Source organism: Pagrus pagrus, assembly GCF_965226575.1.
Source record: "Pagrus pagrus genome assembly, chromosome: 8".
NCBI classification, from domain to species: Eukaryota; Metazoa; Chordata; class Actinopteri; order Spariformes; family Sparidae; genus Pagrus; species Pagrus pagrus.
Genome location: NC_140192.1, coordinates 12,394,621 through 12,420,155, shown reverse-complemented (window position 1 = coordinate 12,420,155; position 25,535 = coordinate 12,394,621). Strand labels below are relative to the sequence as shown.

General features: G+C 39.3%; 5 protein-coding genes across 6 annotated transcripts in view; 3 read left to right on the top strand and 2 right to left on the bottom strand.

The window, feature by feature from the left end:
- The window catches only part of atosb (atos homolog b), a 30,230-nt gene extending 22,431 nt beyond the window's left edge, over positions 1-7,799 (bottom strand). For both annotated transcript variants that reach the window (XM_084360436.1, XM_084360437.1), the window contains exon 1: positions 7,405-7,799. The gene's annotated coding sequence lies outside the window, so the exon portion shown is untranslated. The remainder of the gene's footprint in view (positions 1-7,404) is intronic.
- A 1,897-nt stretch (positions 7,800-9,696) lies between these two features.
- Positions 9,697-14,809, bottom strand: cenatac (centrosomal AT-AC splicing factor). The gene is made up of 11 exons (XM_084359122.1): positions 14,513-14,809; positions 13,467-13,633; positions 12,983-13,081; positions 12,821-12,887; positions 12,483-12,545; positions 12,069-12,136; positions 11,840-11,954; positions 11,709-11,739; positions 11,118-11,219; positions 10,670-10,802; positions 9,697-9,967 (listed from the first exon to the last, which is right to left on the bottom strand). The coding sequence occupies exons 1-11, from the start codon at positions 14,627-14,629 to the stop codon at positions 9,847-9,849; spliced, it is 1,083 nt and encodes a 360-aa protein (XP_084215248.1). The 5' UTR covers positions 14,630-14,809; the 3' UTR covers positions 9,697-9,846.
- A 246-nt stretch (positions 14,810-15,055) lies between these two features.
- Positions 15,056-17,688, top strand: LOC311260967 (uncharacterized protein). Its single transcript, XM_084359303.1, has 2 exons — positions 15,056-15,343; positions 15,541-17,688. Exons 1-2 carry the CDS (start codon positions 15,172-15,174, stop codon positions 16,866-16,868), a joined length of 1,500 nt encoding a protein of 499 aa, XP_084215429.1. The 5' UTR covers positions 15,056-15,171; the 3' UTR covers positions 16,869-17,688.
- Positions 17,689-18,441: 753 nt separating this feature from the next.
- Positions 18,442-20,663, top strand: LOC311261227 (uncharacterized protein). Its single transcript, XM_084359715.1, has 2 exons — positions 18,442-18,701; positions 18,786-20,663. The coding sequence occupies exons 1-2, from the start codon at positions 18,530-18,532 to the stop codon at positions 19,694-19,696; spliced, it is 1,083 nt and encodes a 360-aa protein (XP_084215841.1). The 5' UTR covers positions 18,442-18,529; the 3' UTR covers positions 19,697-20,663.
- A 237-nt stretch (positions 20,664-20,900) lies between these two features.
- LOC311261518 (uncharacterized protein) lies at positions 20,901-23,817 on the top strand. The gene is made up of 2 exons (XM_084360219.1): positions 20,901-21,227; positions 21,373-23,817. The coding sequence occupies exons 1-2, from the start codon at positions 20,987-20,989 to the stop codon at positions 22,494-22,496; spliced, it is 1,365 nt and encodes a 454-aa protein (XP_084216345.1). The 5' UTR covers positions 20,901-20,986; the 3' UTR covers positions 22,497-23,817.
- Positions 23,818-25,535: the final 1,718 nt, after the last annotated feature.

Sequence of the window (25,535 nt, the reverse complement as noted above, 5' to 3'; positions counted from 1 at the left end):
ATTATGATGGCAGTTTATGCCCACATTTGTAGGCAGATAAGGCTGAACATGAGGGAACGAAGCACAACTTTACAATGACCCCAAGGACAAGTGTTAAACTAAAACACCAGTGAAGCTCGCACACATGCGTGTTCATGAACAAATGCATATATAGAGAGCAGCTCATTCATTTGAGTATGGGGGGTGGGGGGTGACGGGCATTACAGGGTGAAGGGCAGAGAGAGGTCTGGCTAGGGTTAATCCTGAGATCAGTCCAACACAAACACACACACACACTTGTAGTCGTTAAGCAGCAGTTAATAATGAGAAGCTTTGGTACCACAAGAGTTGCTACTCTGTGTTTGAATTGCACACACTATATTTGCAGCAAATAATGTGAATCAGAGTCCAAATAGGTAATTAGACAAAACACAGGGAACCTCAAGAGGTTGGACACAGGTCTAATGTTTTCTGTCATTTCTTGGCATGGAAGCTGCCAGTATATCAAATTAGGCTACATGCAAAAAACATTTTAGTTTAATGCTTTTAAATGCTGCCCAAATAATAACAATCTATAGGCTATTACTAACTCATCCTTGTCATCTAAAATGAACCAAAATGCACAACAAGGGGCCATGGAGAACCTGGGAAAAGACTGTGCCACAACTACTGTGCTACAGGCACGCTAGCAGCTCAGTGAGGCTAAATGCTATCTTCAACATGCTAAGTGAGCTGGGTAAGTTCAGAATATTACATCACTTTAATGGAAGAGACAGCACTGATGCCATATCACTATATAAAGTTATCCACAATCTAAGAATATAAAGTCTCATATCATTCTACATATTATATTATTATACATATAATATCAATGTAATACCCAGCCAACATGCTACTGTTTTGCATAATGTTTTCCATTCCCCAGCTTAGTTTAGCTTATCATTATTAAGTACAGCTTAATAGTAAGTGCAGTTGAGGCTAATGTGATTATATTTGCAGGTATTTGGTTATAATCCAAAGTTCTGGGCAAATTAATATTTTGACTCAATGATTGTGTAATGGGATCACAAAAGCATGTTTTACTCATTCTAAGGGGCACTTAATTTTGGTGCCAAATTTCACGAAAATCCATCCAATAGTTGATGAGACATTTCACTCTAAGCCACAAATAAGAATCGCTATGGGTGCTACAAGAAAAATCAACTGTAGAATATGCACACCCACACACATGTACAGCCCTGTTCTCCTTAAAGGTGCTTCTGTATACAACAACTATCAAGCTCTTTTGGAGGACTTGCAATGTTTTACTGAATTCAGGCATGCAGGAAATACACACTTGTGTCCTTATATTTTCAGGAAAACATGACAGGGTGTCAATTGATTGAACATCCGTCCGGTTCAGGTTTACACACTTCAAACAAATATGCAGGAAGCACCTTCTTGATATTTTGGATCACTACCTGAAGGTCATTATTGTGTTTTTTCTTTATCCAAACTTACAAATCCAGTATTTAAAATAATATTATTAATGAAATTCAAATAGCGGGTATCACAGTTCTCCAAAGGGAAATGTCTTTTCATTCTGTATAAAGGTCAACTTGAGTGACAAATGATGCATGCAAAGGCCTAGGCCTGACATACATGCTCCACAAGATAGAGAGATGGGACTGAGAGTAGCACAGAGAGATGGAGGGCTTTGATGCAACGCGGGAGGATCGAGACAAATGACAACGTACGAGAGAGTAATGGACACAGGGAACAAGACAAGGACGAAAGGGAGAGGGGCAGAGAGTGAACAGGTCTTAGCTTGATAAGCTCTGTGTTGACCTATATAATGCATAGAGATACATCTGCCTTCCAACATCTACTCATTGATTCTGGGCTCTGTATGAAAGCCATATCAACAGCCTAAATGGCTCACAGGCGACATACACAGAATTATATTTAGCCTGCATATGTGAATGCTAAATCATTCATTGTGATCAAGCATGAAACCCTCTTATGGAGCTCTGAGCACTGGATTTTGGGCATCTCAACACCCAAGAGGTTGCTGTTTATCCATGTGTGAATTGAATTATGAATATAAAATGCCCATAGCTTGTGTCCAAAATACACATATTGCACATTTTAAACAATACATATTAAACTTGTTTTTCTCCAGAGTGGTTTGTGCAAATAAAATCAAAACAACAAAGACTATCAATCAAGCATTGATGTAGCAAACAATAGCCACGGTCAACGGTGGTTTCTGAACGGAGCTGTTGTAAACTGTCTTGGTGCAGTGTACCCACAATATAATCTTCCACTATCCACCTAGATATTTTAGTTCCATATTTATGGATTAGCATTGTCACTGTGGCACTGTCCCCAACTGAGACTGCAAGGAATTATTATTTTTTAGAGCTCAACTGATACCAGATTTTTGGGGCAATGACAAAACCAAAATTAGGCAGTAAAAAACATCAGTATGTCGGCCAGTATTCTTTAAATTGTCTTCATGTGAAGAAAAAATATGTAGAAAAAGATTTCATATCAGTGCTTATTGGACAACATATAAGTTGGTCCGACTTTATGATTATTTTTGTCAATTAACCAGTCTTCAGAATTACTGATTCATTGTTTAGTTTGTCATAAAGTTACCAAAACTCAAAAATCAAATCAAACATTTTTCAGTGTCCCACACAACAGGAGAATGGTGAAAAGAGAAAATCAGGGCTGCTTCTAACAATTATTTGCATTATCGAGTAATTGTTTTCTTGAATAATCGATTAATCATTTAATCTATAAAATGTTAGAAAAATAATGAAACATGCCTGTTACACTTTCACAAGCCAAGTTGCTGATTAAATTCCTTGTGATACTTCTTTTTTAACACTTAAAAACCTAAAAATATTCTTTTTGCTATCAAAAATTAAAAAGAAAGACAACACATCCTCACAGGTGAGAAGCTAGAAGTAGGGAATATTAGATATTTTTGCATGAACAAGATATTGTTGATTATCTTTCTGGTCATTTACTAATTGGTCAGCTGACTCATTGGTTCAATTCACAGTAAATTAAATTTTTGCTTGATAAATGACTCAGATGAACAGTCATATGTAATGCTAGCTAAAAACTCTGACATGCCCATCGTGTACAGAACTGGATATCAGAGCTCTTTGCATCTCAGGGTGTAATGTCAATCCATGTTGATTTATTCAGCAGGTGGTACTGTAGCCTTGTCATCCTCCTCTCTCTCTCCCTCCCTCTCTCTCTCCCTCTCTTTCTCTCTCTCTCCTCTGTTGTCAGCTGTGTTTGAATAAAAGTGAGTAGGCCGCTACTAAATATGGAGCTAGCAATCAAGCTAAACTAAGATGGAGCACTTGACAGGAGAGAGAATTCAAATGGTGCAATGCTCGCTTCCTGGTGTTAATGAAACATGAGTGTGAATAAAGGAAGTGGAGGCAGTCGTAAGACCTCTCTTTGGGATTTTTTTGCATTTTGTAGCCAGTTTTTAGCCATTAGCACATAGCCAATTCTCAATATTTATACTTATGTAGGTATTCTAGTGTTCCTCAAGTTATGAGCTTGTGGTGCTCCATTTCCTTTTTCATTCATGGTATCCACCCTTTGCAAGGTCAGTCAGAAGCATCACATTGAAATTACATTTAATACCTGCTTAATTTGCCTGATTAAACATGGTGCAGCATCATTTTGGGTTGTTTGAGCCATTAGACTTAGAAGTAATACACTGAAATCTAAACCTCCGAAAGGTATCAAATATGAAAAATAATGCGTAGGTGACTAGCTCATTATTTTGAGTCTTCTTTCCATTATTGCATTGCTTTGTTGGGCCTAATTGTCAATACACTTACAACCTCTTCGCCTTTGAATTTTTTTATTCCACGGATTCAGTTCTAATGGCCTTCGCTGTCCTATAAATAGGTTAACCTATTAACCACAGTTGCTAGAAGAAGACAGTTACAATCACATGGACACTGAGGGTTTTTAAGAGGACTAACTAGTTCCTCTTATCGACAGACTGTTAAGTGGACTGATCTTTATGGTCAGCCTAAAGCTAGGTTTAGTTTGTGTGTGTGTGTGTGTGTGTGTCTCTGTGTGTATAAAGATCCAAGGCTACAGAATGAGGGTTTTAAGGTTCAAATGGTACCAGTCAAAGCTGCACAGGTGCTATTTTAGGAATAAGATGTAAGAAAGAGAGAAAACAAAGCACCCACACTGTGATTAATATTACAAATTTATCTCCTTATGACCACTCTTTGTAAAAGTGACAGCCATCAGAAAGTCTTCCTTCTGAAGGCTTTCTTTAGTCTTCAGAGTGAAGACATTTGGTCATCATTAAGGTGAAAATACAAGCAAACACACACAGTTACTGTTGCCCTCTGACCTGTCCTCTTGTTAACTTTATCTTTCATCTCAACGTGCTTCCGTTCTGTCTCTGGGCTGAAAGAGGTATCTTCTAGCAAACAGCAGCACTCTGATTAGCTCTCTCTTGCACTGATTATCAAACCCTAGGAGGGTCGACAGAAGATGTATGAAACAGGGCTGCAATTGATGAAATGTTTATATATTATATTATATTCTTGAATAACTGATTAGTTGTTTGATGATGAAATGTTGATCAGTATTTCCTAAAGCTCAAGATAATGTCCTCAAATGTCTTCTTTTGTCAACAACCCAATGACAAAGCAATTAATCGCTGTAGCTTGTGTATGCTGCAGCTCTAGTATGCAAGACTGACCTTTTAATAATTTAGACATTATAATGAAGGCTTTTAAATATTTCCTTCCTCATTTGATACGTTTTTTTTTTAAATTTAGGGTGCCTGGTTTGAATCTGATTTTTTAAGCACTCTTTTTTCCTGTTTTCCAAGAGCATTGTACACTGCCGTTAATCTTTGTGATCTTTTTAATGTTAAATTTTCAAACACAGGGCTTTAACAACAAACGGATCACATAAAATAACAAAAAAAAAGATCTTCATTGTGCCACTATTTTCCATTTGGTGCAACACATAAGGGGGCATATGAATAGGAAGTGTTTTAGAGGTATTTTTTCATTGGACGATCGTTATGGTTTTAGGGAAACTATGCACATTTATATTATCTGAACACAAGGGAGACATTGTTCCTGTCACTCTACCAGTCAGCACCGGTTCTTGGTGATGCCTTAAGGTTCTTTATTAAAACCATGTATTCACAGTGACGTACACATGTGCGTACTACTACTTTTGTGTGGACCTTTCCTGCTCTTATCCTCAAATCTAACCCTTAAATAGCTCTTAATATAAGAGAGGTAATTTGCTCTCATAAGGATGCAAGTACATTTTGTGGAGGCACAAACACTCTCCCTCTCACACACACACACACACACACTAGAGATCAATATAGCCCCAGAGCAGCGTAGAGTACTGGATCTAACCCATATAATCATCTGTAATCTCGGACATCAAATCCTGCAGAGACACATTGGAGGGCTGACAACAAGCCTTCAACAGCTCAACGCGTTTAATAGCCGTCCCCACTTTCCACACACACACACAGAGCTGCCAGGTTCAAACGCTAAAAAGGAGCATTGCAGCCATTAACCACACCAGTCAGATGGACGCAAGAGGTATGGAAGGTACTGTATATACTCCATTTTGGGTGCACAGAGAACCATATGATGAATGGTGTCCCTTAATTTGGATATCAGAGAACTACATATGAATAAAATGGTGTACAGAAGGCTAGGTAAGAAGAGCCACTTACAGACCATTGCTTGACAGAGGCTGTAATATTGTTAGCATGGGCCTAATCGATTCAGACAGAATCAGGAGAAACTGGGCTCTTACAGTATCACAAGCCTCAAGTAAGCGTCATGTCGACCATAATGTACTGATCTAATAAAAAGGCTAACTAGGCACTGGTGGCTCTGTATAGAGAAAGCACAAGGTTACTCATGACTCATTGTATTTGGCTGGCTGGTAAGCATAAAGTGATATACAGTATTTCCCTGAGGTTGAATATATTGGGACAGCAGTTATACATTTTGAAGTAAGCAAACAGACCAGTCATCATCAGGGATTCCTAATGTTGTTTCCCTTCCTTGAGTTATTTGATCTCTCCCTCCCTTCCTTTTCTTTTCATGTGAGAGGATTTTCTAAGTTCCTTTGTCTCACCTGAACAGACTGAATTAATGTCTTCTCTTTGATTCTCCCAGTGTGTTTGAGCATTTGGGAACTTAAGTCAAAAAGACATTGTGCATGGGACAAGCCCAGACCCAGGACCCAGGCCTGCTGAACAACATGCACCTCGCCTTCAGGGTTGGTTACAGCAAAGATCTGCATGACGTCACACTCAGCTGAGGACAAAGCCCACTGGTTTTTTCTCCCAGACAGGGAGGTGGGGGGTGGCTGTCAGAGCAACGCAAGGACAAGCGAGAGGGAGAGAGAGAGAGAGAGAAATGTCGACTTGCAGATGGATTTTGCTGCAGCAATGTGTGTATGTGTATATGTATATGTATATGTGTGTTTGTGCAGAAATCTGCCATTTGTGAGACAGCTGGTCCATTACACATGCACGTGTGCTGTATGGCTGATGTATAGTGTGTGTGAGTGCATACATGTGTGCCTAATGTGTATGTCAATGCCATCATGCCCTGCCTGTCAGGACAATGGGAGCTCCTGCTTTGCAGTTGAGCATAAAACATTGTAATAGCTGACTCTAATACTTTATAGATTTCATATATACTGTAAAAAAAGTGTCAACATCAATGCTCCCATCCCTGAATGATGCAATGCAACTCCCAAGTGCAATCCAAGGGAACAATACACCCACTGCACTGGTACTATCCTCTCTCCTGTAGGCATTACAGTGATCATCATCACTCCACCCGCTTGGCTACAGTCATAATCTCACAGATATATACCAGTGCTGCTGCTTGATCCCCCCTCCTTGCACAGCCCATATGTGCACAATGCCAGGAGGGCATGAGTGTGCAGTGATGACAAAATGAAATATTTGCACATGCATTTTGATGGCCACACACACCCAATATGATGAGTAACAGGCTGGGATTTCTATCACTTTGTCCCTAACCACTGCAGACTGCACACACACACACATACACACACACACATAAAGACAGAGTGAAGAAGGCAGACAAAGCAGGGGAACGCCCCCTACACCAAGATACTGTCAGGTCATCAGCTGGCTTAGGCTGGATTCCAGTCATTCCTTACTCAGATTCACTGGTTAATTAAGAAAATGATGCAACTGATGACCTGCACGTTCAAAGTGGGAACATTTAACTGAAATCATCCAGAAATTAGCAAATAACCTGAGCATTTGTACAAAGTCAACACGATACATGGCTTTCTTTCATGTTAACACAATGCAGAAGATTAAGAGGTAGCTAGCTAGCAAAAATGTTGAAGTCTACTCACCTAACAAAAGAAAAAGGTGGACTCGGGAGGAAAACCACAGCCTGGCAGCCTGAACTGACGCGTCCCTGTCGTCTGGGAGTTTGGCCTTTTTATTATCTCTCTGCCTGCTGCGTTGACGGATTCCAGGTAGCTAACGTTATGGGGCGAAAATCGACTTCGAAGCTAAAAAGCCGCTTGCAACGTTAGGTGGAAGTCTCACGGGTAAAATAATCGCACAGTTTCAGTCTCGTCCTCCCACTCTGCTTTGCCACATAGCTCGCTAGTTGGCCTACTACGTCCCTTCCTCTCTCTCTGCCTGTCTTTTTTCTGTGCTCGCAGCTGTTTTCGTTGTTTCAACCTTTGCCTGAAATTCCTCCTCTGTCCCTTTAAGCGACAACGTTTCCGGGGTTCGCGAGTGTATATATAGGGGGCGGGACTTCACGGCCAGCTGAGCGCCTGTCATTTAAGCGATTGGTCGCTTCTATTCCGCTAAACCAATCAACACTCGGGGATTACGCCTTCTTTAAAACATGCAGATTTATTCAAAAATACCGCTCCGTGATTGGGCTATGGATTAACTCGAGACACGCCCAGTACACGTGCTTTTTCTCTCCTCCCATTCTTTAGTGCCAAGGGTGGCTGCTGCTCTGGAGCTCCGGCTGTCAATAGATCGTATTATATCTAACAAAAAACCTCCAACAAACAGTCATCTCACATGAAAGCAACACTTTATATAGTTACACAGCACTGACATCGTGTGTTTATTTATTTACAGTTTATGACATTTATATTCCCAAACAAATAGAAACGAGGTAACCCTCTTCTTCTCTTCCGTTTGTACTGATCAGTCATAGCCATGTTGTCACAGAGCTAAGAATAGATCAGCTACACGTTGTATCCCCATATTGCCTTGCAGCTGCACTGAGCTCCACGCCCATCTACCCAGAGCACACTGGGGCCTGATTATACTGTGCTGTGGAGAGGAGGCCTGTGCAGATAAAAGAAGGGCCTACTGAAAGCTCTGAGAGTGGAATAAAGGATATCGCATTTACTGCTCTCGGCCATTCACCCACCTCTCTTCTGATGTTGGCAGAGCAACCGCAACATGTTTCACTGCAAAATCACTTCTCTTTTTCTCCAGATGTCACTCTGTAATATATATATTGCAGGCAATAGGAACCAAATCATTACACGCATTACAAAACCAATTAGCAATTGACTTACCATTTTAAGCACTACAAAATTTGGCATCATCAGAGCAGTAAACATGCATGTAATGTGGGTGCAAAAAATCCCCTTTCAGCTGGCAAATAACGTTTTCATCATGGATTGTCTGTTTTGTTTTAATAGACGCCACTTAGATTGTTGGTTGTGTCCTCCCACCCAGTGTCTATTTGTTTGAGATGTCCCATTACCAGAGCATTTCTAATTTGTGACATCACCATATTAAATTTAGCTGCTGGTGACCAGAAGTGTCGCTGATGCTTTTACTGACATACTTCCACCAATTAACTTCCTTCTTTCTACAAAAAATGGTAAGAAAGCCAGTGGACCAACTTTCAAGTTTTGGAAAACACTGAATCTAAAGTGCTGATCCTGCTGAGAAAAAAAGATATATGATCTAGTTTTTCAACATTTGTAACTGTCACATCTTATTTAAAATGTAATTTGCATTTGCAGCCTTTATTCATCACATCATGTGTTTTAAAAAGGGAAATGAAAGCTTCAGCAAGTCCGCTGCAAAAAAAAAGAGACATATTTATTGCAGGTCTTGGAAAAACTGAGAAATGCTGCTCTCAAAAACAAAATTCCACATGGAAAAATAGGTATATCAAATCATAAAAATTGATGCTACAGTCCAGGTTTTTACCATCTCTATCAAACTCTTCTCTTCAACCTTCAGATATCTTTGTTACATTAGTTGAGTGACTGGCGCCCCCTGCTGTTCACTCACCAGAATAGTTTTGTTCCTCTCCGATCTATCAAAGTGCTGTAGACAGACTTACTTTCTAATCACAATCCTGGACTTGCTGGAAGAATTCAGGCAGGAAAGAATGACTTGAATGAGGATTTTCACTATGATGCCTTTGTTTAAATGGAGGTCAGTGACCAATCAAGTGGCAGAACCAAGCTGATTAAAATCATTGAGTGTGCAGCATGTTGGGATTTCGGTCCTTGTAATGCAATCATTAGAGGCAACTTTTCAACATAAATATATCCAATAGGCATCGCTTAATATTGTTAATATATTTACTGCAAACTCACAATTATGTTATAAAGAAGGTTAGGTACAACTTCCTATATACACACTACTGTTGGGCTAGTGAGTGTTTATTCAGCATGGGCAACCAAACCAAGTACCAAGTACAACTCAGAAACATAGTAGAAAATCTCATTCACATACTACAAACTATATGCATCCCTTTACTCATTAACTCTCACACACCACATATCATATTCAGATTAAGTGTTGTCAGCATTTGTCAGCTGTTCAGTCGTTTTTGTCTTCTTTGACCCCTCTGCTCCGTGCTCCCTCTTCCTCTTCTGTCTGTCCTTCTGCCCTTCCTCTTGTCTGAACTGGTGCCTGTTAAAAACATAAAAGAGAGGCTGGTGAAGTTAATCTGCTGAGCTGAATATTAAACATTATGTTGCCTTTTGAATGTTTATCCAGGAACAACATATTAGCCTTTACAGCCAGCTCTGGGCCGTAGATTTTTCTCCCACATACACCACTGGCCACTTTGGCTTTTGACTGTCAAGCACAGATCTTTTCTCTTTTATAATCTCTCGGTGAACTGGAAGATGCCTGACAGTCATCAGCCAGCGGCACCTTGTAGATAAAAAGTCTGTTGCAGTGTGGTTACAGTCTCACTCCTATACTATCTAGCTGAAAAATATTAGTTTTTACATAAATAAATTACAAGAGAGAATGCAGTTTATATTCACAAAAAACGATAAAAAATAATCTTGTATAAATATCTTGTGTTTGTGCTGTACTAAACTGAATATAGGCTGAAAATGAAATATCAATAAATAACTTGGTATGTATACAATATATATAAATATTTTCTAGTGTTAAGCAGGCAAACTGGTGTGTCTCTTGTTGTTCTCCATACAGGCTGATGATAATCTACTAAAGTGTTTGGTAACGATAACAACAGACAGGATATCAAACCTTAAGTTAAGGCCCATATGTGTGTAAAAATGTATGTGACTGTGTGAGAAGACTCTTGGTTCATAACAATTCTGTTACTCTCAAGTGTAATAGGTAGTGTTGTTATCTCACCTGGACTGCCAGCGTCGGCCACTGTTCCACACTCTACCAAAGGAGGGAAGCCAGTTGGCGTCTGTATGCGAGCTGTGATCAAAGTTGGCCCCGACTCTGTTTGGTGGAAGCTTCCTCAGCTTCTCTTGCTCCTCTGACAAAAGACAATTGAGGCCATTTTAGTTTTACTAAAATCTTTGTGAGATTTTGAAAATGATCAGAGACAAATATGTTGATACTATCAAGTGCAATTAATTTCTAAAGGGTACAGCAGTAGTATGAATTTGTATCTAAATTGGTTGCAGTGATTGTATGAGAGCATAGCTATTATAAATCACAGCTCCCTACAAGTCATGTGACAGAAACCAATAAAACATAACTGCTCATGGAAATCGCATATTTCTCTGTGCAAACAAACTGCTCAGCTGACAACAAATTTACACAACAGATGTCTGTGTGTGATTCTTACTGTGTTTAAGGAAGTCTTGGAGCGAAGGGCCGATCTCCGGGTGTGCTGCAGCTCCAGAGGTCCCCTCCAGAGGATCATCCTGGAGCCACGGAGGGACAGCACCTGCAACACACAGAGGCCTAAGCTTACTCTTTGTCAATCACATGCTCACCAAACCTAACCTGAAACAGAGAGCAATCTTGCTAATGTAGGATGACATAATTACATTCTCATGAAGTATACTGTATTATAAGGTCTTCTATGCCTCGGGGGAAATGAGTTGTGATCAGCATCAGTATCGCACAGGAAAGGCCATGTATGAGGCAATTGTCTAAACTACGGTCTGGTAACAACTGATAATGAAATACAATACATCAGGATCAGAAACAAAAATCACATTGATCATTGATTCTTTGTCGTTGGGTAAGAGTAGAAATAAATACAAGTTAATAATAATAACGTATATGTCTTATAAATTTACACATAATAATCGTAGCATTTCAACTCAACTACTCAAAAGTAGTGCTTACTCTGAGCCTCCAAATATATACAACTCATTCTTGGCAATATTGCAGATACTCAACTATAACACAAACTCATATACCACTGTACCTGTATGAACATTTCCACTGTTTGACGAATCCTGTAACAGAGAAACAAGAGATCGAGTGATGTAAACACGTTTGTGTAATAAGACAATTAATTTTCAAACTGGGTGACTTTGTAATGAGCTGTCCATTTACCTGATATCCTATGAAAGTCAGGCCTTGTCCTGCTGCAGCCCGCGGTACTTCGACCATTGAGTCGACAAAGCCGCTCCCCGTCGACCGGCCTGATCCCTGAGGCGGAAACTGAGAGCTGTTCCCAAGATAATAAGATGAGCCCCAGATCAACGATTTCAATTTTATTTCAAGTGCTATTAATAACCGAATGCAAAGAAGGATAAAATGACAGTGATGGACACAGTGTTACCTGACAGCATCCTCTGCAAATATGTCCGTGCCGTTGGGTCCATTGAACAACTCCAGCTCTGTGTCACGCTGATATTGATTCAGGAAAAGCCAACAGGGTTTCACAGAGGAAATCTGAGCACTAATCATGCGTCATCTCGACTTTTATCACCCACACTAGTTTGCCCCAAATGTTGACACAAACCCCTCTCTATTCAGGGTTTTTTTCCCTTTCCTACTTTATTACAATTCTCAGTTTGGATCAAATTTTTTTGTTAATTTTTTACCTTAAAATTATTTTAAAAAACAAACAAACCTTGTCCTTCAATTATTTACCTACTTTGGCAGTTACAATCATTTGGCTAGAGACAACAACAGAAAACAACACTCAAGGCCAAAGTGATGGATACTGCCACTGCATCCCTGGAAAACAAACCTCTAAAAGAGACTGAAGAACCTCTTGACGATGCCTCTCATGGGCCCGGATGACTTCAGCTTGCTGCAGCCATGCAAGGAAACCAAGAAAAAAACAAAAAAAAACAACAGATTACCATCAACAGATTTCAAGTCTGGTTAAAATAACACTCCTCAGGACACTATGTCAGTCTGTCCACCACTGGTTATGACATATGAAATATTTCAACAACTATTGGATGGACTGCCTTGAAGTTTGGCAAAAAAAATCATAATTTGTATTTAACTCCAAACACCAGTGCTTGCTAGTCTAGTTAAGTTGTCAATCAAGGTTAATGTGAAATTTGGCCGTTGTATTACCTGTTTTATGAATTCATCTTCCTTCTCCACAAATGATTCCAAAGCATTTGCCACCTCAGCTTTAAACCTAAACAATAAACAAACAAAACGTGAAGAATCTTTTTTCTTCCAATTTTTCCAAACAAACTTTATTCATACAGACTTTTGGTTCAGCAGGATTACCTTTCACTCTCCTCTTCTGTGATAATGACCTTGTCTCTAAACTTGGGGTCGGCCTTATTGTCCCACCAGAATTTGTGAGTATTCTTCCTGTGCTCTGGGCTGAAAGCAGATATATTTTAAAAGTCAAAACAAAACTTCTTTATCACAAAAATTTATGAGGTAAAAAGCAGGAATATGAGAATTCTGTCAAGCCCACAGACATCTGACAAATGTGTAGGGCAGCTTGCATCTTAATTGAGGTATAAGCCACAATAAGCTAGTCAGGATGACAAAAACAATATTCTGAAGTTTTCTTCTACAAGACTATTTAATGTATTCAATTTATTTTTCATCAGCCTAAAAAAGCACTGATGAAATCATTTTGCTCATGCAAATATTACTAAAAAGATCTTTGATTATGTACTTTTCTGGGATACATGTACGTGAAGCCAGATATCAGTGAAAATAAAACAAGCTCAATAAAAGTTAATTAAATAAAACTTACGTAGCCATGTGTTCTATCAGGCCTCCGTACAGCACAGTCATGTTGCCGTCTGTAACATTTCTTTCAACTTCAAGCCCACAGCAGTAGCACCAGAATGTCTGTTTGTGCTGGGTGCAATCAAACTTTTCTACTTGGGGTTTTTTAAGTGTTCGGCGAGCTTCCTTCACCTAGAAGACAGAGGATCAAACAAAGACAGGAAACATAAAAAGTTACACCAACTAAAACTGATACAGTCTAATATAACAGCCCTGCAATAATTCCTCCATTGTTGAATGTTAAAATGTTTGGGGGATGTAACTTGAGGTGTTGAATAATATTGAGTTTTTTTTGTTTTCCACTGAATTAATGAATTGAATTAAAATGGCAATTCAGTCTCCTCTAGCAGCAATGGTCATTCACGTAAACTAGATAAGATTACATGTTGCCGCAACACAGGTAAGTGGAAGGAAAACCAGGGGCTGATGAATGACAAAGTACACACAATTAAATGAGGAATTCGGAAAAATTGGAGATGGCAAAGCCAGTAGATAAATAACTACATGTGTCATAATAATGTGCTGTAATAAGATATGTTACTACATCATCTACTACTACTCCAGTTATAGCACAATAAGTAGCCCAGACGAAAACAACATAAACTTGGACAAACGAAGAATGATTTTGATTTTACTACTCTACAAATTACTGTTGTTAACATAATGCCACTTTTTATTAGATTGATAATAAATTGAATGTTCATGACGCACCTCCTAGTGGCCATCTGTAGATGATCGATCAATCAATCAATCAATCAATCAATCCATCAATCAATCCAGAAATACATATTAACATGTTTTAGTAGATTTTAAAAAAGTTATGGTATCAAGCAGCAAAACATATTAAACATAAAACCAGTGTCATTCAACAGGTGACACTGAAAATGTTGTCTGTGACGATGACCTGCAGCTAAAATCAGCATCACGGCCAACTCTGTCCGCTGCTAGGCTCAGCTAAGTGGACGAAAATATAATGACAAACTACACTTGAGTCGATATTAACCTACTTACCTTTTCTAAGAATTTGAGAAGAACCACTCTGAGTCTGCTTTGGTGATTTTTTCCGAAGATGTGTCCCTTCCCATTGAATGTTGTTTGCCTACATATCGCACAGTAATATGCACCCATTTAGACTAGGTGTGAGAACCAGAACATGTGCTAAAACTAAGCTGACGCGGGACCTGAGCTAAAAAACAAACATTTCGACTTGCTTTTTGGGTATTCTCCCCCTAATGTATCTAAATTGTATCGGAAATCAACATAAGCTAGCGCTAGTAACTAGCTACCGGAAGTAGTACCGTCTCGATATCTGTCGCCCCGGAAACAGACAGCAGCAACAACAAGTCGCGTTCCCCCCATGGTTCCCCCACGTGGATGAATTGAGTAAAGATGACAGAGGATGGATTATATGTAACTCTGTCATTTTAATTAAACAACAATGCATGCGGTTAAGCATTTGAGTTTTTAATAAAATGTCATCAGTTGAAAGCGGAACAAATAAAAGCTCCAGCACTTCCACTGTCGGAACTTATCAGCGTGACACCCAATCGGAAGTAAACAACACAAACGATAGTGGCGCGTGAGTTGCACGTATGTATGTATTGCAGTAACTGGAGGATGGTATTATAGTCTCGGCTCAGATAATAATTGAATTTGTAATAAAAACAACAATGTCTTCAGTCGAATGTTTGAGAGACTTTGTTAGCGAGCGACTTACTGCTGCTGCTGAAGAAATATTCGGAGTTTTTAGTAAAACTATTGTCGAGTACGAGGAAGAGATCGCTCGTCAGCGCAGACTGCTGGGTATCGTTTGGAAACCTAATATAAAGTTACACAGGATAGGTAAATGCATCTTAATGATATTTAAAAATGTCTACAGACACTACTTAAATGATAACGTGTTGTGTTGCTCAGGTGTAATGTAAACTAACATCAGTGTGTTAGCATGCTCAAATTTGCTAATGAGTCTTTAATAACGTAGACCTTATACTTTATGCTTTGGTGCCTGTGTCACACATTTGCTTATTTTGCTCCCCCAGAGCTCCAACAGCAGCATGTCTGTAAAGAGGAGGAGGTTCTCTCTGACCAGCAGCTCTTTAACCAGGAGAGGAACTCCAGTCTGGACCAAGAGGACCCAGAGCCTCCACAGATTAAAGAGGAACAGGAGGAACTCTGCATCAGTCAGGAGGGAGAGCAGCTTGTACTGAAGCAGGAGGATGCTATCATTATGTTGATTCCTGCTTATGAGGAAAGTGACCACAGTGAATCTGAATCAAGTAGTGACCACCAGCTCCTTTCTCATAATTCCCTCATAGCTGAGAGTGGAGACCAGAAAGGAGGCGTGTATGAAGACTCTGGATCAAGTATAAATGCAGAGACAAAACCACAGAATGAACATCAAGAAAGCACAAGTCACAGTAACAAAGAATATAACTCTACCATTCACAGTAATACTCACACAGGTCAAGTGTCTCACAAATGTGGCACTTGTGAAAAGACCTTTCGGTATAAGTCAACATTGCAGAGACACCTAATTGTCCACACAGGTGAGAAGCTGTACCTTTGCACTACCTGTGGGAAACGATTCTGTGACAATCCAGCATTGAAAAAGCACATGAGAATCCACACTGGTGAGAAACCATTCATGGAGGGAGAGCAGCTTGTAGTGAAGCTGAAGCCCGATACCTTTATGTTGACTCCTACTTATGAGGAAAGTGACCACAATGAAGATCACACTGTGTATTTTGAACATGATTTAAGTGCAACTGAGAAGGAGACTATCGTCAACATATCAGTCAAAAGCTCTGTGCTACCAGAACCATGCGCTGACAATCACCTCCTCTCCCACAACTCGCACGAGGGTGAGAGCCAAGATCACAAAGGGGGCGAACATAGAGACTCAGCATCGACTAGAAATGCAGATACAGAAGTAAAGAAAAGACTGATGGTGAATGTGTGTAGGAGCCAGCTAAATACTTGTGCAGATACAAAGTTTCTCATATGTGACTATTGTGGGAAAGACTGTGAGAACAAGTCCAAATTGGTTAGACATATTATATCTCACACAGGTGAGAAGCCATGTTTTTGCAACACCTGTGGAAGGGGTTTTAGGGACATGTGGACATTAAGGAGGCATACAATGGTTCACACAAGTGCAAGGCCATTTCCATGCAAACTATGTGGGAGAAACTTCAGACTTAAACAACACTTAGAAGGCCACCTGGCAATTCACGCAGATAAAAGGCCATTTAAATGCGACATATGTGGGAAAAGATACTCTCGGATGACAAGCTTGAAAAGGCATTTAAGTATTCATACCAGTGAGGAGCGTACTTGCCAAACATTGGAGAACTCTGTGGTGACTTGACAGTCTGTATGAGAAGTCATACCTGCAAAGCTACATCTGTGGGAGAAAAATTAAGTTGTAGTGTTTCATGGATAAAAGCTGGCTAAACCCACAGAAGTGAAGGGATAGATGATTCTTCAAATGATATACCTTGAAGCTTGCTGGACAAGTATTTCATTAACTAAGATGAATACACTTATGCAATAGCTACATCTCAGTAATTTGGGAGAAATGAAAAAAATTCCCTGGAACTTAATTTAGACCCTGTTTCCTGCGGTGGATACACACTGAGGTCCTCCACAGGTTCCTTGTCCCCAGAGAAAAGTTTGGTGTTGGAAATGTGTCTCCAGAGATGCAGAGTCAGAACTAAAAACAAGATGTCACACTAACAAATACACAACCAGAACATGTTAAAGATTCACTGTGAAAGTTTAAACAGTTTAAAATGAGAGACTGGGAAAGGTTAAGTGTAACTCCAGATTGCATCTACACATGGGAATCCACACAGGTGAGAAGTCGTACTCATGAAACACCTGTAGGAAAAGATTTTGTCAGACTTAAAAAATGTCATGTATTTATTTGAACACTGCAGTTTTACAGCATGAGGTCCCAATACACAAATACTGAATTCACACTGAAATCCTGTGTTGGAAAGTAGTTAACTACATGTTATTAAACGGTAAGTTGAACTTCATTTTGCATTGACATTGTTTAAAAAAAAAACACTTTGCCATGAATAGTGTGCTATTATTATTACTCTTATTATTTTTTGGTTTATGTATGAATGTATTACCTGTGAAAAAGGTGGCACTTTTTGCAATAAACTCAGTTAAATGGCATACTTACTGGCATGTGTTTTTTTTTGTACATTCTGGTAAAATTTTGTATCACATGTCAACTCTATTTTTCACAAAATAGTTTGAATTACTATTTATAGGTGGCTGTAGTTAAAAGTGCATGGTGTAGTTTTGGAGAAAAAACTTTAATCAGATGAGAAAGATCTTCATTGACTTTTTTTATGCCTAAATAAACTGAATAAACAAACGCTTCATTTTCATGAATGAATGAACTAAATAAACAAACTAACCATCCAGGGCAACAATTAATAATTGCATACCGTTTTGATTATATTTGGCGGACCCTGCCACCTTTCTAGCTTCATGGGGAACTTATTTTCCTCTGAGAACAGCTTGTTTATTCAGTTATGGGGAAAAAATCTGAGTTTGTATTATAACTTCATTAATACTGTAATTACTAAAATTCTGAGTTTGAATTTCTTCTCCAAAACTACATAGCCCCCCTTTACCAAACAGATTTCTCCTTAGAGTAGCTTTGTTGCAGTTCAACTTATTCCAGTGTGAAGTCATTGGTGGCTTGCGAAGCTGCAAGTAAAAAAAAAAAAAAGTAAAATACAAGTATTAAACTGAAGTTAAAATATCAGTGAGGGTGCAAAATGTCATACCAACACGACAGTTCTTATGCTTAGTTTAAAGACAGAAAATACCTCTGCGCGGAACAAAACAATAAACAACTTCACTGTCGGAAGTTCAACAGTGTAACACCCAGCGGAAGTAAACAAAGCAGACGTCAGTCGCTTCAGCTGCATGGATTCACTGGGTTAACTGACAGGGGGTTGGTCTGTCAGTAAAACTATTAGCCGCCTTCATTTTAATTTAGCAACAATGACTTCAGTCGAGCATTTGAGAGAGTTTATCAGCGAGCGACTTTCCGCCGCTGCTGAGGAAATATTCAGAGTGGTTAAAAAAGCCATCGTCGAGTACGAGGAGGAGATCGATCGTCAGCGCAGACTGCTGGATGTGGCTTGTAAACCCGAAATACAGTCACCCAGGACGGGTGTGTTCATTATCACAAAACGTAATTATTTGATTTGCTTGCACCTCTGTATTTTAAATGTATCACTGTTCTCTGTCCCTGCAGAGCTCCCACAGCAACATGTCTCTATGGAGGAGGAGGGTCCTGCTGACCAGGAGAGGAACTCCAGTCTGGACCAAGAGGACCCAGCGCCTCCACAGATTAAAGAGGAACAGGAGGAGCAGCTTGTACTGAAGCAGGAGCCTGATACCTTTATGTTGACTCCTACTTATGAGGAAAGTGACCCCAAAGGAGATAAGACACTATATTTGAATCCTGACAGAAGTCAGAGTGCTGCAGAGACAGAGCTCCCATCTAGCATGTGTATCAGTTGGGTAAAAAATGAATCTGACCATGAGAATTCAGAAGTAACGGAGTTAATAAATCAACAGCTCCTCTCTCATAACTTGTATTTAGCTGAGAGCCGAGATCAGACAGAAGGTGAGCACAGAGACTCAGATTCACCAGAGCCAAAGAAAAGCCAAAGCCCCAGTAAAGATGTATGCAACCTTGATTTGTCAGAGATTCACTGTAATACTCACACCGGTAAAAGGTCCTTCAAATGTGACACCTGTGGGAAAGATTGTAAGTGTATGTCAAAGTTGAATATTCACATGAGAATCCACACAGGCGAGAAGCCGTATTCGTGCAGCACCTGTGGGAAAAGATTCAATCAGACATCTGGACTGAAGGCTCACAGACGAATCCACACAGGCGAGAGGCCATATTCCTGCAACACCTGCGGGAAAAGGTTCAATCAGACATCAGTGTTAAACGCACATAAAAGAATCCACACAGGTGAGAAGCCATATTCTTGCGAAACATGCGGGAGAGCGTTCAGGTATAGTGGTGACTTAACAGTTCACATCAGAAGAGCCCACACTGGTGAGAAGCCGTATCACTGCAACAAATGTGGGAAAAGATTCTCTGGAGTGTTTGAATTTTCAAGGCATATAAAAGTGCATAAATGCAAGTAGTGTTTGGAGCCACATAAATGCAGCAACTCTAACCCTAACCCAGAAAAATCCACAAACAGGATCATCAAACCATCATACTGAACCACTGCTGGACAAGTGGTCACCCACCAAAATGAATACTCATCAAAACTACATATTGTATCTAACCATTATCCATAAAGAAAAGGTCACAATATCTTAAAGTAATGAAGTAGTACATTGTCAATAATCAAATCAAGTTTTGTTGAACTAATCTTTCTCCTAATATTACTTGATTAGTCATATTTATGTTAGCAACAGTATTTCTTCGAGACAACCATAATTTACAAATCTGAATAATTCTTGCATACTGAGTGCACAGTTCCTTCAGCATGCTTGACCTGTGCAACACATTTTCTTTTTTACTAATTTCCTGCACTACCTCTTTTAGTGGATTGTGAACTCTATGATGACGTAGCTAAGAAACATCACATGTTGTTCGACCACTCTTGTTGTCATTTATTTGTCTGTCATGTGATTTGATATTTAATGTATTTTGTGGTCAACTTTATAAGTTTCACGTTTTAGAGCTGTTCTCAAAGAATATTGTTGCCAATGAAAACATGCAATGCCAGTTATTCAGACTAATGTTCCCAAACTAATGGATTGGAGGATAATGTTTACCACCAGCAGTAAAAGCACAGGTGCTAGTTGGACATACTATGGTTCGTACTAAACTCTTTTCAGAGTGTTAAATCATAACGTGCAAGAAGTGCTTTAATGATGCAGCTCATCAGCTGGAGGTTAAGTGAAAGTATTATCTGGTACTGTTTGATAGTTTGGTAAGTGGAGCTGCCTTATATTGAATAAGCATGTATGCAGTGATATAACTACATTTACTAATCTACTGTATGTATGTATGTATGTATGTATGTATGTACAATATTGATTGTTCTCAGATGGCCAAGATAGCATGTATATCAAGATATGAAATAATAATAATAATAATAATAATAAACACATCAAATGAAAAATAAGTAAATTGGAAGGTATTTGTTCTATGATTACTTTTATTTGATGTTACACATTATTGACTTTACTACTTTTCAACAGGGTTTGCAGAAGTATTCAGATCCTTATGCTCGAAAAGACTTAACATAAACGTAGAAAATGAATTGCCTTTGACATTAAGCGAGAAACATGCCCCAACCCTTATTGAAAGCGGAAAGAAAAGCGAACTCACTTGCTACTGACGGAACATAATACGGTGACACCAACCGGAAGTAAACACTGCAGGTGCTATTAGCGTATTAGCGTTAGCTTCATGGATGTATGGAATTAGCAGGTAGACAGTATTGTAGTCGTAACGTCGATACGCGTTTGATTTGTAATAAATCGATAATGTCTTCTGTTGCTTATTTGAGAGAGTTTATCAGCGAGCGACTGACTGCTGCTGCTGAGGAGATATTCAGAGTTTTTGAAGTCACCATCGTCGAGTACGAAGAAGAGATCGACCGTCAGCGCAAACTGCTGGATGTGGCTCTGAAACCTGAAATAAAGTTAAACAGGATAGGTGTGTAAAACGTGACAACAGTAAGGCTACAAAACAGAGCCATTAGATTGATTTATAATCCAAACTGTAAATATATACCGGTACTCTCCTCCGTTGTTTTTCTTTATCACACTAGTGTCCTACTCATTTTTCTCTCTCTCTGCAGAGCTCCCACAGCAACATGTCTGTAAGGAGGAGGAGGAGGAGGAGGAGGAAGTTCCTGACCAGCAGCTCTGTATCCAGGAGAGGAACTCCAGTCCAGACCAAGAGGACTACAAGCCTCCACAGATTAAAGAGGAACAGGAGGAACTCTGCACCAGTCAGGATGGAGAGCAGCTTGTTGTGAAGCAGGAGGATGACACCATTATGTTGATTCCTGCTTATGAGGAAAGTGACCACAGTGAATCTGAATCAAGTAGTGACCACCAGCTCCTTTCTCATAACTCCCTTATAGCTGAGAGTGGAGACCAGAAAGGAGGCGTGTATGAAGACTCTGGATCAAGTACAAATGCAGAGACAAAACCACAGAATGAACATCAAGAAAGCACAAGTCACAGTAACAATGAATTTAACTCTACCATTCACAGTAATACTCACATGGGTAAAGTGTCGTACAAATGTGGCACTTGTGAAAAGACCTTTCAGTATAAGTCAAAACTGCAGAGACACCTAATTGTCCACACAGGTGAGAAGCCATATTCTTGCACCACCTGTGGGAAACGATTCTGTGACAATCCAGCGTTGAAAAAGCACATGAGAATCCACACTGGTGAGAAACCATTCATTTGCATGTTCTGCGGGCAAGGATTCCCTTACATGTCGGTGCTGAATACACATATAAGGATCCACACAGGCGAGAAGCCGTATTTGTGCAAAACGTGTGGGAAAGATTTTACACGTAGCAGTGCCCTGAGGGTCCACATGAGGATCCACACAGGCGAGAAGCCGCACGTTTGCAAAACCTGCGGGAAAGGGTTCCATGACAAGCAAACATTGAAAAGGCATATAAGAGTTCACACTGGTGAGAAGCCATATACCTGCAAAACGTGTGGGCAAGGATTCTCTCAGTCAGCAGAATTGAAAACTCATATAAGGATCCACACAGGCGAGAGGCCATTTTCATGCAAAACATGTGGGAAAGGTTTCAGACTCAACAGCGTCTTGAAAGTTCACATGAGAACCCACACAGGGGAGAAGCCGTACCTCTGTAAAATATGTGGCAGCAATTTCAGTTATAGCAGTGGCTTGATGGCGCACATAAGAAGAGCCCACACTGGTGAGAAGGCATAGCACTGCTCCACCTGTGGGAGAAGTTTTTGGTTTGGTACGGTATATAACAGGGGTTGACAACCATTTTGATATGAAGTGCCATTTTAAAATCTTTTTAATCAGTGTTTCACATCAGCCTTAAGGTTAGCATTAAGTTTAATCATGACACAACATCAAAATATAAATCTCCCAACAGATCTGTAATTTTATTTCTGCAACATTTTAAAAAATCATACGAGAGCACTAAACACAGCTGCCATGCATATGAAAACATCAACATGAATTTAGAATCATTAACAATTCCACTAATCTTGTTCATCAGCAACAAAAGAGAGAACAAAAGAGTTGAATTTTATTTTTTTTTACTCCCTGTGGTTACAAATAATATGCTCAGTTCCCATATCAGCACACTGCTTTCAATGAATTCCTCTGATTGAAAAGTGTTTCAATGGCAGCAAATGTCCAAAAGAGAGAAATTACCAAAATAAGCGGTATACAAGAATGCCATCTCCATGAAAACATCAACATCTGAGTTGGAATCATTCATCTTGTTCATCAGCAATAAACATTTCCAAAAAGTCTTTGTGCTCGTCTGCCATTGGTTAAGCTACTGCGTGCCAATGGTGGCGCACGTGCCTATGGTTGCTGACCCCTGTGTATAGGATGATTTACATTCAAGTAGCCTTGTATTCGTGAAACTTGGGAGACAATTCAGTTGTAGTGGTTACAGACTACAGAAATTGAGAGCCTTATAATTGAAGCACTTGTGGGAAAATTTTGACTCAAATCGTGCTTGAAAAAACATGAGGATCAATAAACTACAGGAGAAACCATGGAGCTGAAACTCCTGTGGAGAAGTTTCACCTACAGAATGAAATGCACTTTTGCAGTAGCTACAACTGTTACTGATTGTATTTGTATACATTTATATGTAATTATGTAGTACATTTTCAACAACATCACGTTTTGTTTAATGTATTTCTTCATATTACTACATAACTTATATCTCTAGTAGCAACAATTTTCTTTGAAAACAATCAATCTCCCAAATGTTTATTACAAAGTGCAGCATTTCTCTTGATTTGTCACTTTAAAGTGTTTTGTGATTGGTTAACCTTCATGTAAAGTTGAATTCGGGTTTTAGAGGTGACACAAAAACACATTGTTGAAAATTTGCTCCATTTGAATGAAAATATATTCTTTAAATGCCAGCATTTCAGACTTAAGTTCCCCTTGTGCTTGTAGTGCATACTGTTATTAGTACCTAAAGGAAAGTGGCTTACAATGTGCTGTTTTTTTATTCTTATTTATGTATTGTATCAATAAATCTTTGTTAAGTGAACATGTAAGGATACCAGATTCACACTTCACCACAGGCCCAATCTGTTCATCAAGACTGTAAACGGGTGTGACTGAGATCAAAAGTAAAAGTAGTCATAGTTCTTTTCAAAGAGTTCAGTCACAGCATGCAAGAGGTGTTTTAATGTTGAAGCTCACCACCTGGAGGTTAAGTGATATTGAACAAGTATATATGCAGTAGAGGAACCGAACTACATTTACTTAAACCCTGCACTAATGTACAACATTAATTGCCTTCATATTGCCACGATTGCAAGTAAACTCCACACAGATATGAAATCTTGAAATCTTCTTTTAGTACTTTCATTGTATGTTACATGTACTTCTCTTTTACTACATTTCACAGGCAAATACTGTACTTTTTAGGCCATTAGATTTTACTTTACAGCTTTAGTGTGCTAATAGCATGAATAGAAAAACATATAATTAGCTTATTTAATGTGATGCCTTGTTAAACTATCCTTCCGTGTGTGAACTACGTAAAAAAATATAATAGCTCCACCTCGACTAGCCGCCACAAAAAGCTTTTTATACATCACGGCCTCAGTAACACTGAGAAGGGCCATTGAGCATGAGTACTTAAACATTTCATACTTTAAATACATTTTTCTGAGAGTAATTTTGCTAGTTCACTAACATTTTTATTGCATGCAGTATTTTTACACTGTTGTGGTAGAAATTCAAGTAATGTTCATTTTGTGGAACGACGTGGTTGAGAGGCCTCCTCAGAGTCCTTCACACCTGCCATACTTTTTGTGAGGAGGCTTTGGGTGTCTGCTGTCTCTTACATTAATTGTTTTCCCTGGTGGTGGTGTTATACGTGATTCTGAATGACGAGGAACATCCTGTATTAAGCTGAGAGAATGCAATGGTTGTGCTACTTTACTGTGTCCATCTTTACACGCTGTAACAAGGTCTTCTCTCACACCAGATATGTGTTGTAATAAACATATGTATTCTAGTAAGGACAACTGAGGTTAATTGAGTTTATTCCTTTTATTCATCATAGTGAAGTTTGTCCAGAAGTTTTAAGCATTACTCATCTGTGTCATATATGTCACTTTGTTTTGAAAGGAGATCTGACATGATGGTGGTGTGTGTGTGTGTGTGTGTGTGTGTGTGTGTGTGTGTGTGATGCATACTTGGCTCTGGTCTGCAGAGCAATGGTCTAGGGATTGCACCTCACCTTCAACTTACTTCCTTCTGGGGTTCTAGTAGATTGTTTTGCTTGTGACTCGTCCTTAATGTGGCATAAACAAGGCAGTCTATCAGTACTTGAGCGCTCCTTGTCTTGAATAGGACACAGGGAACCTCTGCCTGGGCCACTCTGCCCTGTTACTAGAGGACGAACTGGCTGCCGTCAAGCCTTGCTCAATATCCAAGGCCATTTAAGGACATGTAATAAGAATGTGTATTGTGTAGTTTTATATAATAAGAATATACATGTCATATAATGTGACCTGTAATTAATAAGGCTATAATATAGAAATAGGAATTATTCACCACAGGAAGACAACGACGCAGTGATGCAGCTGAGATTTTTACTTGCAACAGGTTATTTTTTACAGTAGTAACAGTACTGTTACTTGTGTAAACTATCTTTATATTTCACCACCACTATTAATAACATTTTGAATGCAGGGGTATATTCACATTTTGGTACTTTTCGTCACGTGTGTTAACTTCTTACACTCATGTTTA